The sequence below is a fragment of the Alternaria triticimaculans genome (assembly GCF_023758025.1).
Source record: "Alternaria triticimaculans strain BMP 0046 chromosome Unknown scaffold_20, whole genome shotgun sequence".
NCBI classification, from domain to species: domain Eukaryota; kingdom Fungi; phylum Ascomycota; class Dothideomycetes; order Pleosporales; family Pleosporaceae; genus Alternaria; species Alternaria triticimaculans.
Window position 1 is genome coordinate 209,130 of NW_026055977.1, and position 13,099 is coordinate 222,228.

General features: G+C 49.8%; 1 protein-coding gene across 1 annotated transcript; it reads right to left on the minus strand.

The window, feature by feature from the left end:
* Positions 1–10,927: 10,927 nt before the first annotated feature.
* J4E78_009375 (uncharacterized protein) lies at positions 10,928–12,732 on the minus strand (the record flags this gene model as incomplete). The annotated part of the gene is made up of 2 exons (XM_049369968.1): positions 10,928–12,336; positions 12,381–12,732. 2 exons carry the CDS (start codon positions 12,730–12,732, stop codon positions 10,928–10,930), a joined length of 1,761 nt encoding a protein of 586 aa, XP_049218277.1.
* Positions 12,733–13,099: the final 367 nt, after the last annotated feature.

Genomic DNA, 13,099 nt, shown 5'->3' on the forward strand with positions numbered 1-13,099 from the left:
TCAACGGCACCAGCACTTTGAGTAGACTGTTATGTAATTCGTGATAATTTCTGGTGTTGTGATGAGGGACTCATATTATTCCCGAAAGTAAAGTCGAATGATGGCACTAGCGGCTGGTCTAATCGCTATCTTCATGGGTTCTCGCATTCAAGAGTCGACGCATTCTATGACACAGTGTTCATTCCACACACGAGGGTGTGTCAATAATTCCTGGGTGGGTGGGGGAGGTGGACGGACGGTGGTGAAGGTCATATCGACGCTGACCTTCCATCTATCTAGCAGTTGTCCATTCCATATACGAGATTATGTCAAGGTTTCCCGACGTGATAAGTTAAACTTGACGTTGACATATCCGCGTGGTGCAAACGAGGTATGGTTGTCGAGCGTACATAAATACCCCCTTGGCCCCTCTTTACTCATCTACATCAATACAGCAACTGCCACGTCAGAACACGAAGCAAAGAAAGATTACACACCAACATCAATCAAGACAAGCATCCCAGACTACCACCACCTAACGATGCACTTCTTCACACTTTCCACTCTCCTCAGTGGCCTCGCCCTCACCTCCGCTATGCCCCTTATACCCCAAAACCACCACGGAGTAAGCCCATACCTCGCGCCCTCTCAATCCCCCGAACACTGCACCACGGTACACCCCGTTCCCAGCGTAAAATGGTGCCTGTGGCCCGCATTTACAAAGGAGTGCCACTCGCGCGCCTTCGAGCAAGAGCCGTGGTGCGAGAATTTCGGCGAATATAAAGATAGACCTCGCTCCATCGGTCCCGATATAGGTAAGTTGTTTACTTTAAGTTGTTTCCCTATCTGGGCGATATGTGCATTTCGCATTATGGGCTTTTGCTGATTTTTGGGATTTGTTGATTAGGCGGCCACTGCAGGTTGTACAAAGAGGAGAACTGCAAGGACGATGATGCAGTGGAGATTTGGGAGGGGAAGGGGGCGGAGCCGATTCAGTGTCCGGGCTTGTCGGCTGTGGGGAACCCGATTTGGTTCAAGAGTATGAAGTGTAGGAAGGATTAGACGGTGGTGTGGGGGGGTTTTCTCCTTTTCTCACGGCGTGTTGGGTTCTTATTTTTGCTTTCTTTGATGGTGGGAGCGGGTTTGTATGGATTGGTTGGATGCAGATAGATGGATTGTTATTGGTTTGGCATTGAGTTGAAGCCGGTGGCTACTGGCTTAGCTATCTGCGATGTACATATCTTTCATGCGTTTGGTACTACTTCTTTAGGACTGCATTCATAATTTGTATACAACATGTAAATCAGGGAATATATCAATTCAGTGTTCCATTTCATACGAACGTAACACAAGTAGACGATCTAAACGTCAACTGAGCCCAATCTGGCATGTAAGCACCGCGTTCTAAACTTCCCATCTACTTCCTCCTTCCACGAAAACCCCCGAACACCCACCTACACCACCCTTCATTGAACCCTCCCCGGATAATTATCACCCCCACTACCCTGGTATTCCCCTCCTGGAGATCCATCCGAGTTCTGCGTCCCCTCGTTCTCCGTCCCCTCGTTCTCCGTCCTACATCTCATACTACCAAACCAATCCGGCTTCCCAGCATCACTCATACCGGGACACTCCAACTTCGTCGTCGTATCATCCTTCCAGATGCTGACCGGATCACCCCCACATTTGTTGTCCTTGAACAGCTCACAGTACCCACCGTGCTGCGGGCGGATGGAAAGGGGGCGCCTTTCTGGTTTTTCGTCGAAAGCTAGACACAAGTCTCGGTCGGGGTAGTAGGCGTGCCATTCGCAGGGCCCGTTGAAGTTTGTGCTCAGGCAGTAGGTTACGCCGGCTGTGGTGCCTTCGGCTCCGGGGTTACAGTCTGGTTGGTCTTGGCTGGATGCGTCTGGGTGGGGGCTGACGGCGAAGGGGAGGGCCGTTGCTATGGTGATTATGAGGGGGAAGAGGGTGAGTGGATGCATTGTGGTGTGAGAGTAATGCGAATTCGTTTTGGTTGTTGCTGAATCTATAGACTCCGTGCTGTGTTGATGCGAGAGTTCTTGTGTGATTGATGCTGCGTGTAATGATGAAGCAAGGGAGAAGTATGCTGTCAGGCCTATTTATATCTGCTTTTTACATCGTACAGTGCTATTCAGTACCGCATTCAATGTTAGGAATCTCGACTTTGCTCGGCGCTTTGACATGGCGTTGTGAAGTTCAGGTGTGATCGAGTGGATTGGAAGGGACGCATCGTGCTGTTTATGTCGTGGTCATTATTGAAAAGAAGGACGCCAATGTAACGTGATGTCATCACATTTTCGCCGCCCGGGGAGGATATATTGGGGTTCTGCGTCTGCGTCAGTCTCTTTCTACCTCTTCTACACCATTGTGCCAGCAATCAACAAGAGCCGCTGCTACCTCAAGAATAGGCATCCTTCTTGCTTCTCAAACCCGAACTCAACTGGTCGATATGCTGAACATTTGCCCTACATACCTAACCAGCCTCTTCTTCGCCATCACCGCTACATCCCCCGTCAACACGCCCACAAGAGATACCATCGTTGTCCAAGTAATCCCAGCCACCGGCGGAGGATTCAGCGGCAGTAACGCCGACCTACGCACGTTCACCGACCCAAACTCCCCTGTCTGCGATGTCAAAGTAGGCCGACCCGGCGGCGTCTACATCTGCCCCGGTCCTAACTTCACGCCTTCTGCAACTCAAACATGCAAGTGGTGGCCACCTCCTACTGCTGCCGACGAAACAGTCTGCATTTCTTACCAAAAAGAGATTGGTCTTGCTCTGAGCCGTCCTCAGTCTATCGGACCTGACCCGGGTGGCTATTGCCTTTTATACCAGGAGCCGGATTGCAAGAATGGAGCGCAAGCTCATATCATAGCTAATGGACAAGCGTACAAGTAAGTTGGTCAAGATAACGAGAGCATCGGGAGATTTGCTAACTCTAGTAGTACTATTGGGTGTCCTGGGTTGAACGGTGACTTTGGGATTGTGAGTTTGCAGTGTTGGCCGAATACGCGGCGGTGGAAGTGACCTCGGGATGGCGGAGTGGCGGAAGACTGGACAAATGTTGTGACTTGAACTGTGGCATATTGCGTTTATATATTTGTGGTAGGAGTCAGTTGTAGGCGCGAATAGAAATGTCGAGCTTTGAGTTGAGATCAGCGGGCGTTTCGTGACGGTTTTGAAGTGCGCACGAAATGAGTTGTTTGATGACGTAATCCACACGCACTAAGCGGAGGGAGGTTTTTGATCCTCTATCATCAACCATGCACCTACAGTCTTAGTCTCACCATCACATGACGCCGTTCCGATACTGCGTTTGTAGCTGCCAGACTCGCGTCCACTGGCTAGGTACCATACCTGCCGTCACCACTTGACTTCAGCACCACGTCGCTACACCACACCTGGGCAGCCACCTCACTAAAGAACTAACACTTAAGCATCAATGTTCAGAAGGAAATGCGGCCCCAATCATATCTCCAGAAGAATCCATCGAAGTAGCGCGCAAATGCGTCGTGGCGGAACCTTGGTTGCTTTCTTTCACTCTGGAGAGGCAGCGCAGCCATCGCTTTGTGGCCCGCCTCATCGATTCACCAAAACAACATTTTCGATAGCCAGAGATCCCAGCCACCCAAATTCATAGTAATACAATTAAAAATGTCGCCCTCAGACACCCCAGCATCGCGACCGAAGCTGCCGGAGTCGGTCCACCAGTATTCATCACGACTAGACGTATCGCAAGGACCTCTGCGCGCAACCTCAGATGGTGTATTGTTTAACGAACAGACTGGCGATTATGTCAATCTCGACCTTCCACCGCGCAACCGCGACGCTCTTGAGCCCGCACCCACAACGGGTATGACCACCGCCAAGACTCCCATCATTGAACTTCCAGAAGCTAGTAACGGCGGAAATGGTCTTGACGATCCACGCAAACGAAAGTCTGTAGGGCAGGTATTCAAAGACATGTGGACGAAGCTTCGGTGATTGCCTGCCGATCAGAGGCGCTCTTACAAGATAGAAGATTGAATACGTGTGGTCAAGGGAAGAGCATCATGTCTATCGAAGCTGTGATCGGATCGCGCACAGTCAAACAGTGTTTGACTTGACTTTACGCCAGTCGTTGAATTAACCTGGAGGTAAGTAACACCCTCAATGACACTCAATGTGCAAGCATCAACGTTACCCATACTTCAGACGCTGTACGTCGCGAAAACGAGGAGTAACTCTGCTTTTATGTGAAGCACCAAACACGCTGCGTGCACTCTTCGTATACCTCTCCAGATCGCCATTGTCTGCGATACCTCGGAGCTCTTCAAGAACAGCACTTCCTTCCAATCACTGCGTGAAGCATTAGCTGAAGAGCAATAACATCACTTAAGCCCCCAATCGATCATGTTACAATCAAACATACACTACGAGCAGTGCATTGCCACACGCAAGACACCGTGCCACGTGAATAAGGTGAAGTCGAGTGCCAACACAGTCTAGGCTCTTCAAACTACATGCTTGATCTGCTAGCTATGTGTGAATCTCTACATGATCAAGTCTTCAGTATGTTACAGGCGAACTGTCAGATACGATCAACCTGTTTGTTCGTTGAGAGCAACAGCATGTATATATATTCCGCTGTGCTCCACGTATCTCTCCCCAGAACAACGACAACTATTACACTTACATTTCCATCACACTACACTGCCAACATCTCAGCAATCTACTGCCGGTCAGTAGCTTACTTATATACCCTTCATTTAATCGAAAACTCGAACACCCGAACACGAAGATCTCCCAACGTATACCTAGTCAATCACTGAGATGGCCAACGAACCCAGTGATTATGATATTCGACAGGCAGAAGACAATGCTGGGAAACGGGCTAGGCAAATTCTTACTGAAAATACTTGGATACAAGGACGGGTCAAGACAGAGTTCATCCGACATTTCAAAATCCACTTAGTTGCCAATTATAAAGACAGGTGGGTTGCGACCTCTAAGAATGGAACCGTTAGAGTGCAAAATTTCTCGGAAGAAGAACTTCACGTTATCATAACGAGAGTTTGCGATGCTGTTTGGAATGGACCACCCCCTCAAGAGATCAACTGTGGAGGCCGTGCTAAGAATGGGCGTGGTGCCTATATCTATCCAACCTCAAGATCTACCCGCCTTTTCACAAACGGACGTCCACTAACCCATATGGATAAAGACTTCATGGCCCAGAACTACGGAATTCATGCATTCGATATTTCCAGCGCCTTCATTGACGAGAAGCAGCGCGCCGACGCAGAGGAAATGGACGCCATGATGAAGGAGCATGCTCGTGAACCCTCTCAAGCTCGTTCTCGTGCAGCTACACCTGCACCCATATCTCGCCCGGCTTCTCAAACAAGCAACACGAGTAATAAGTCTGGGTATCAAGATTTGTTCAAACAATTCATCATTTCTAGAACACCCACACCAGATACAACTGGAATTCCGGGGCCATCAGGGTCTACTCGTACCTATCGCAATTCTCAAGAGCATAGTCCAGGACCTGGTGACAAACGCGGAAATAGTGCGATTCGTACACCGACGCATGAGCGCTCTACGGAAGTGAGGAAAAGCTCGCCATCAAGCGGTGGAAGTAATCCTTCAGCAGGTCATTCACCCTCGAGATTGCCAGTACCGAAGAGGCCGAGAGCAGGATCATCGACGAGCAATCTTGGTGTCACACAGAATAGAACAACTAGTGTTCCATCAAGTCCTCTTGCACCTACATCATCGAGGAACACCCCAAATCCAGCATCAACGGGCAGTGGCCAACAACAAGGCTACACCGGTAAAGGCAAAGGACGGAGGTTATGAGAGTGATAAAGGTGCATGGCCGGCTTGCATGAAAAGTCTCAGAGCCAGGGTTTTAGTCGATGTACACATGATAGTTAAGCGTTGTGTATTCTTGAAGTTCTTCAGCGGTGTTATATGTACAGTCGGATATGCAGCGGTGTTTCATGGGTTTATACAAGACAAGCGGCTTTGTAATGGACATTGCGGAGCGGCATAGGTAGCTGGCTAGTCATTACTAATTCTTGGCATGTACTGTAATCTACAACATTCTACATATCTTTTCAATATCGATCCCGACTCTCCCTCTTCGATGCTTGTGTTGCGTAGTTGTTCTTATCTCTCGATCGAAACTTGTCGCACATCCTAGGGAAGTCGCGCAAGTCTTCCCAATACTTCTAAATTTACGCACATATAGCGCGGGTTCTGCACACGCACACTGCCTCGAGACTTTTGTTTGCGAGTATTGTCAATATTTAGATTTTCATGTGAGCTGTGGTTCATACGCCCGAACGGCATGAAGGCCTGCGCATCGCTTGTTTGTGCCTAACAAGCGGAAATACCGGTCTCTCAGCAGCATAACGTGAATCGCACGGCTTTCGACGGCGAACAATCGCGTCACAGACAATAGCCATTGTTCGAGTAGCTCTTCGTGAACTCTGGTATTGTCACGTAATGAGTCAAATATCGAGAGTCACATACAAGAAGTCAAGAGGAGAAAGTCACCAAGATGGAGTCACATACGATTCATGAAGGCCGAGGGCGTTTGTCACTGCTGGATATAAATAGTTAGACGTGCTGTACTTTTCCTTCTGCAGACCACCAACAACGACCACAACCACTACTTCCACCATTCCAACGTTGTATCAAAGCTCCAACAATCTACTGCCGGTCAGTAGCTTACTTATATACTCTCGAACTAATCGAACACTCGCACACTCGCACACTCGAACACTCGAACACAAAGATATCCCAACGTATACCTAGTCAATCACTATGTCGACCAACCGCGCCGGCGAACCCTATCCAAGCGATATAAGGAGAGAAACTAAAAACGGAGAAGAACGGGCTGGGGAAATCGTTGCTGCAAATCCTTGGATAGTGGGACAGGTGAAAATGGACTTTATTCGACATTTCGCAACCTTTTGGGTCGCCCTTTGGAGACTCAAGTTCGATTTAGCCCGTGTAAATGGTATCCGAGCGAAAAGAAATACGGAAGCCGAACTTCACACCATGCTCACGAAAACTTGCCACGCGGTTTGGCAAGGGCCACCCCCTGGAGATCTCTACATTCCAGGAGTCGCTAGCTCTAGAGGGAAGGAGCGTGGTGCCTATATTTATCCAACCCCAGCATCTATCCGCCTTTTCACCAATGGAGATCTACTAAGCGAGATGAATCCAGATGTAGTGCGCAGCGTCATGCAAGGTACCACGGGCGGTGTCGGGGCTACACAATCAGGTACTCTACAAACAAGACAAGCATCGTCAACACAACAGCTTGGGAATCAACATGTAGGGTATTCTACACAACCGCCACCTCAAGGTACTTCTGGTAGGGCCAGTCGCCAGGGAAGCCCTTGGGACCCTGTCGCCGAACTGGCGAAAATTCTCGATGATCCTGAAAATCAACCTCAGCATTATCCTCGCAATGAAAATTCGGTGAACCCACCATCGAATTATCCCGGAACCGCAAAAGCGTGGGGAAAAACACCCGCAAGCGGCCAGAGTGGTGCCTCTTTCAGCTCGTGGAGCGCACTTAATACGAGAGTAGCCAACAGTGCTCTACAATCTGGATTTCCCCCGCCACAGCCACATCCGCCACATCATACAGCCCCTCATCATGATAGTTCACATACACCACGAGTTAATGCACCAGCACCCACCAGCGGATACGGAGGTGTTCTACAAGCACCCACCGGCACACCACAACATACTATAACATCTGCAGCGGGTGGTAGACACCAAGGTATTCCCCCAGCACCCACCGGTACACCACAACATAGTATAGCACCTGCAGCGGGTGGTGGACGAGGCTACAGCCAAGGATCCGCCCATCCTAACCCTGTAAGTAGAGGTAGAGGCGGAAATTCTAGAGGGAGGGGGCGCGGGAGGGGACGCGGTACCTAAGGTTAAGATGCATGGTACATAGTACGTGGAATCGGAGATGGTATAAAGGGATTGCCGGCGGTGTTATTCATTCCTTGCGTGCGCGTTGTTTCTTGCTTGGCATGTGGAGATTCAATTGCTTCTCTGTTTACGGAACAATGGTTTACGGACGGACAAGGTCGTCCGTTCTCTTTCCTTTGCTCATTGCGGTCGGTATATCGGATAGGCTTTCTGGAAAGGCTTTGTTTATCATTACGTGTTTATAGCGTGGGCGTTTCGGTATCAGGTCGGTGGTTTGCGATGGTTGTGAGAGCGAGTTTTCCCACAGCGGGCGTGTTTATAGTATCGGAGGGTTAATGATGGGATTGGAGAATGCGGACGTGTACATAGCTAGACGAAAATATGAAAATACAAAAAAACGATACAAGGGTATTCATGCGCTGGAACTGATGTGGCGACGATGGCGCCGAGCGCATGGATGGTGGGTGAAGAGTAGAAGGAAAGGCGGCCTCCGCAAAGACCAGCGATACGCAATATTAAACTAGTATGTTGGAAACAATACCACCGAGCAGTACGATCCACGCATCGGCGAACAACATACGCGATGATGAAGGATAGGGCATCACGATGGTGGTCGGAGACGTGACGCGTCGATACCACGCTAGGAGCTTACGTCATCATCAACCTCGGTGGTTCCACCATGAGGTCACAACCTCGTTCCGCAACCTCATGCCACACCCTCATCCCTCATTGCACAGCCCCATTCCATAACGAAGGACAGAGTGCACCTTTGACTCACACTGGGGTCTAGTCATGGCTAGACGTCATTACGCAACCCCATTCCACGGGCACGTTCCTCATTCCACGACGAAGGACAGAGCGCGCCTTTGACTCAGATTGCGACCTGGTCATGGCTACACCTCAGTCCGCAATCACGATGCCGATCATCATCGTCGCCACGCGCACCCAACGCGAACACTACCGCCACACCCAGCGCCAACCCATACATTCGCATCCTGATGTTTCGTAGACATGACGCGTTTGTCTCCCATTTTTGAGACACGATGACAGCGTCATGCAGATGGTGTCACGAACCACCGTTACCGAATATCTCCCCCCAACGTACACAATCAAAGTACCCTCGCGAAAAGACCCCTTGGGCTCGAGCGCGAAAGACAGAGAAGATAATGTCACGTGTGTTTGGTGAAGATCAAGAGAATACGCGAGCGCGCAGAAACATAAAGAGTTTCTCAGTCGAATTTGGAACGAAGGCATCATTTTGTGAGCCAGTGGTTTCGGTCACCCACAGCTGCGAGATGATATGGAAGATGGAGAACACGTGAAAGATGATGGGTTTTATACTCGCGCACCGCATCCGACGCTCTCATCGTAATTTTTTTTCGCTGTCGAGGTTTGATGCAGCGCAGACGAGACGCGCAGGGCATGGGCCTTTTCGTTTGTGCTTTTGACATCGGAAGAATTGTCCCATCTCCCCGGACGCACACATGTCTACTCCGACCGGAATTTTCTAGAACGCCATGGCTGACAATTGTTGCGATTAAGATGTAAGACCAAGAAGGCAGAGCGAGCGCACACCATGCGGTCTACCGCTCCACTTTTTTGATCGACACATGAACCTGTGCCGTGATTGTTTTAAGAAAGGGAAGGAAGAACAGTGTGCGACAACAAACTTCTCTTAATCTCGATCGAAGCTTTATATCCGCCATCAACGCCAGCATCGACCGTGGAGCCAGCGCAGACGGCACAGCGCACATGAGCAGCTCGTAGTGTATTTTAGAAGAAGTTTGCATCAACGCGCGGGCAAGTCCACCCCACATCGCGATGTGAACCATGTCTTTCAGACACCAACATTTAAGCCATTCCATTAAGTTTTGGTTCAACAAGAGAAGAAAGCGCGCAGCATATCTCGTCGAATTCATTTTTTTGGTCGACCAGGCCAGCAGATCATGATGTGGCTGTTAATGATTTTTTTGGAATATGACCCAGGGGAAGAAGAGGTAAGATAACAAGACCGGTCGCGAAGTCGACGTAGATATAGGACAGAGAGAACTAGGCGAGCACATCTTCACTTCTCTTTATCCTTTCGGTCTTTCGAGAACATCGACGGGCGTGCGCGATTTTGGTGTGTTTTTGACAACATGACTTGTTGTTCTTTTCATTTTCGTTGTGCGGCGTTGAAGTTAATAAGAGGAGAAGATCTTTGCTCTGCATATGCGAGCAGCCAAAGAGTATTTTATAAAGAGGAAGAAGACCGAGAGACAGACATGCCAGTCCGGCTCTCGTATTTTGGAGAAAGCACCATGTGCACCTGCACAGTAGCTTTTTGAAAAGAGGCCCGGAAAGTAGGTGTGTGATGAACAAGAAGAGGTGAAGAGGAATGAGGGTTTATATATGCGTCCACGGGCGGTAGTGTCACGTGCATCAATCCCTCAACGGCGATGACGGGAATGAGTTAACAAGCCCAAATTTCCATTAACAAGGACGCAGAAAAGTGTGACCAGTCTAGCAACGCGCATCTAAGACATCACGAGTTGATCAAGAGGAGGTGTGTTTCGAAATCAGTAGATTGCATGCCTCAGCCGCTGCATATTTTGGTGCTAAAAGAAGTCCCAGATACCCATTTCCGCACGCAAAACCCAACCTTTGAGAAGATCAATATGAGAAGCAGCAAGTCAAAAAGCCAATCGCCCAAGTCATGTCCACGCTGCCGCCTCGCGTGGAACCAAAACTCATGGGTATATCGCAACGCTTTTTGTTGGCTACCATTTCCGTAAATTGATCGCAGACAATCCCGCAGAGCCCCGAAAGCAAGATACACACCAAATCCCATCGCCCGAATAACATGCAGATATCATCCAGCGTTCATCGCAGGTATGTCAGAAGCCGATTGATCGCTTCACGCCCTTCTCCAAGAGCTCGTCAAGCGGATGTTCAGGGCTTGCCTCCGTGGGCGCCATACACGTCATGCTCATTCCGACACCCCACCTAGAGCTTCAGCGGCTTCCTGTAAAACGGGCCGCGGTAGTTCTGAAGCCCACCTTCACAGTCCACTCCCAGGAACGGCGAGTCGTAATCGTTTTTAAGAAACCGCCTATCTTTCTGATCAACGTGAACGCCTTCTTTCATCGCCGTCTCGGACAATCGACCGTTGATACATGCGATATCCAACTTCTGCGGGCCCAGCTTCTTCAGTATGTTAATGTAGATCTCCTTGAGGCGGAGGACTTCTTCGCGGGGCCGGCAGAATTTGAAACCGTAGTCCCGTTGGAGACATGCGGGCGGTTCGTCATCAACTGGATCCTGGATGAACTGCCGAAGACGCCAGACGGTGGAGCGCTTGGTGGGTGGGGTGGAGAGGAAGGTCTTGAGGTACGGGAATAGGTCGCGGAAATGAGCGTACTCGTACTTGTCGAAAAGCTTTACTATGGAGTTCGTTTCCAAAGCAGTCTGAAGTTCTCGGAACGCGGCTTCGGGATCTTTAGCCTCCTTCAATATTGCGACGTAAAGCCCTGCTAGTTGTCTCTCTTGGTCCTCGTCCTTAGCGGTCACAAAGCCAAAGGCGTACCATGCAGTTGTGTCTGTTGCAAGTAACCTCTTCCTCAATATGGTGCCAATGAGTTTTGCCGTCTCTTGCTTGGTTGCGGGTTGGAGGGAATGGAGAGGGAGATCTCGATCTTGTTGATTCAGGTAAGGTCGCACCGCGGTCATCAGCGAACCGAGGCTGGTGACAGCTGGCTGAGGAGGGGGGGAAGGAAGAGGAAGAGAGGGAAGAGTGGCAATCGCAATTGTTGTTTCCATCGCTGTCGCTTCATACTGCTTCATCCGCTTCGACTTCTCCTTGGGAGGTGGTGAGTACGGCTTGATGGTGCTTGAGGACATCGCGCTCGCCATCGGAGTCGCAAAGGAAACAAATTTGACCGGCGACTGAGGTCTCAAGTGGAAGTTGACCTTCCCAAATGTCTGCGAAGATCTAGCAGCCCGGACCAGGGTGCTGTAGACACGTTCGGGAAAGCCGAGGGCGCAGATGAGGTCGAACAACTTGTTGGCGAAGTAAGTCTTCTCTAGAAGGTATCTTAGCCGATCCTGTAGATTGTGATTTACCCTAGTCATAGTTGAAGCGAACTGGGCGAGTTCATTCAAATCTCTCATTGAGCCATCGAAAGCATGGACATCGTGAGATAGCCTGATTATTTTTTCACCAAGCTCTCGGTCCAACATGGAGCCTTTGTTGTCCATGTCGTCGATGCCGAACATCCTTGTTACGAGTTCGTCGAAGGTAGTCCTGTTCTGGTCGAAATTCTTCTGTATACTTCGTATGACTTGTTCCACTCTATCATAGTTGGCGATGAGGATTACATCCCATAGTTCCGAGCATGCGCGATCGAGTGGCAGCCCTAAAGATGTTAGTCATGAACGCTTGTAGTTAGATGTAGCATACCAGAAGAATGAGTCGCAACAGCGGCCAGCCCATCTTCGAGCTCGCGCACAAATTTGCGTAGTCCTTCATCCAGCGCAATGTTTGGCCGAGGCGACGTTTTGTCTCTGGTCAAGAAGATATCCATGACGTTGCCGTTGGGTGTCTCTCGTATGTTCGCTGCGGTGCCTAGCATCTTTGACAGGCGCCTTAGGAAGCGATCCTTGAGGCTTAACGGTATGCCTAGTCCCTTTGTTGGTACGACGCCGGTCGAGTCGTCGATGAGGTCTTCCTCGACGAAGATGCCATAGGGATTTTCTTCGCAGGGTTTATTTCTAGTCGCCGCGCTTCCTGGATGCTGCTGTTGTAAAGCCATATTACCGGGGTAATAGATATGCATCCGTTGAAGTAGGACGTAGTGTCGAGATAAGGTGAGTTGTCGTTAAGAGGAGAGGCCAAGTCTTAGGAGCGGCGCCGTCTTAGTATTGACCTGTACCGCCAGTCAGTACAACTCGTTTTCGGGGTGTATCGAGAACAAAAGACTCACCGCTTCCTTGCGCAGTCTCGTCAAGCGCACGACTATGCCGTGGTCGCTATCGCTCCCGTTCGAGAATGCCTCTCCACTGGATTGTGGCCGACTTTCCGATTGATAGATGTACCGTGAGGAGGGTTACTCCATAAGTTTTATCGCAGACGATTGTGCAATAAGACTTGCTTTTGAGTACTTTCCGAGTGTGGTGCAG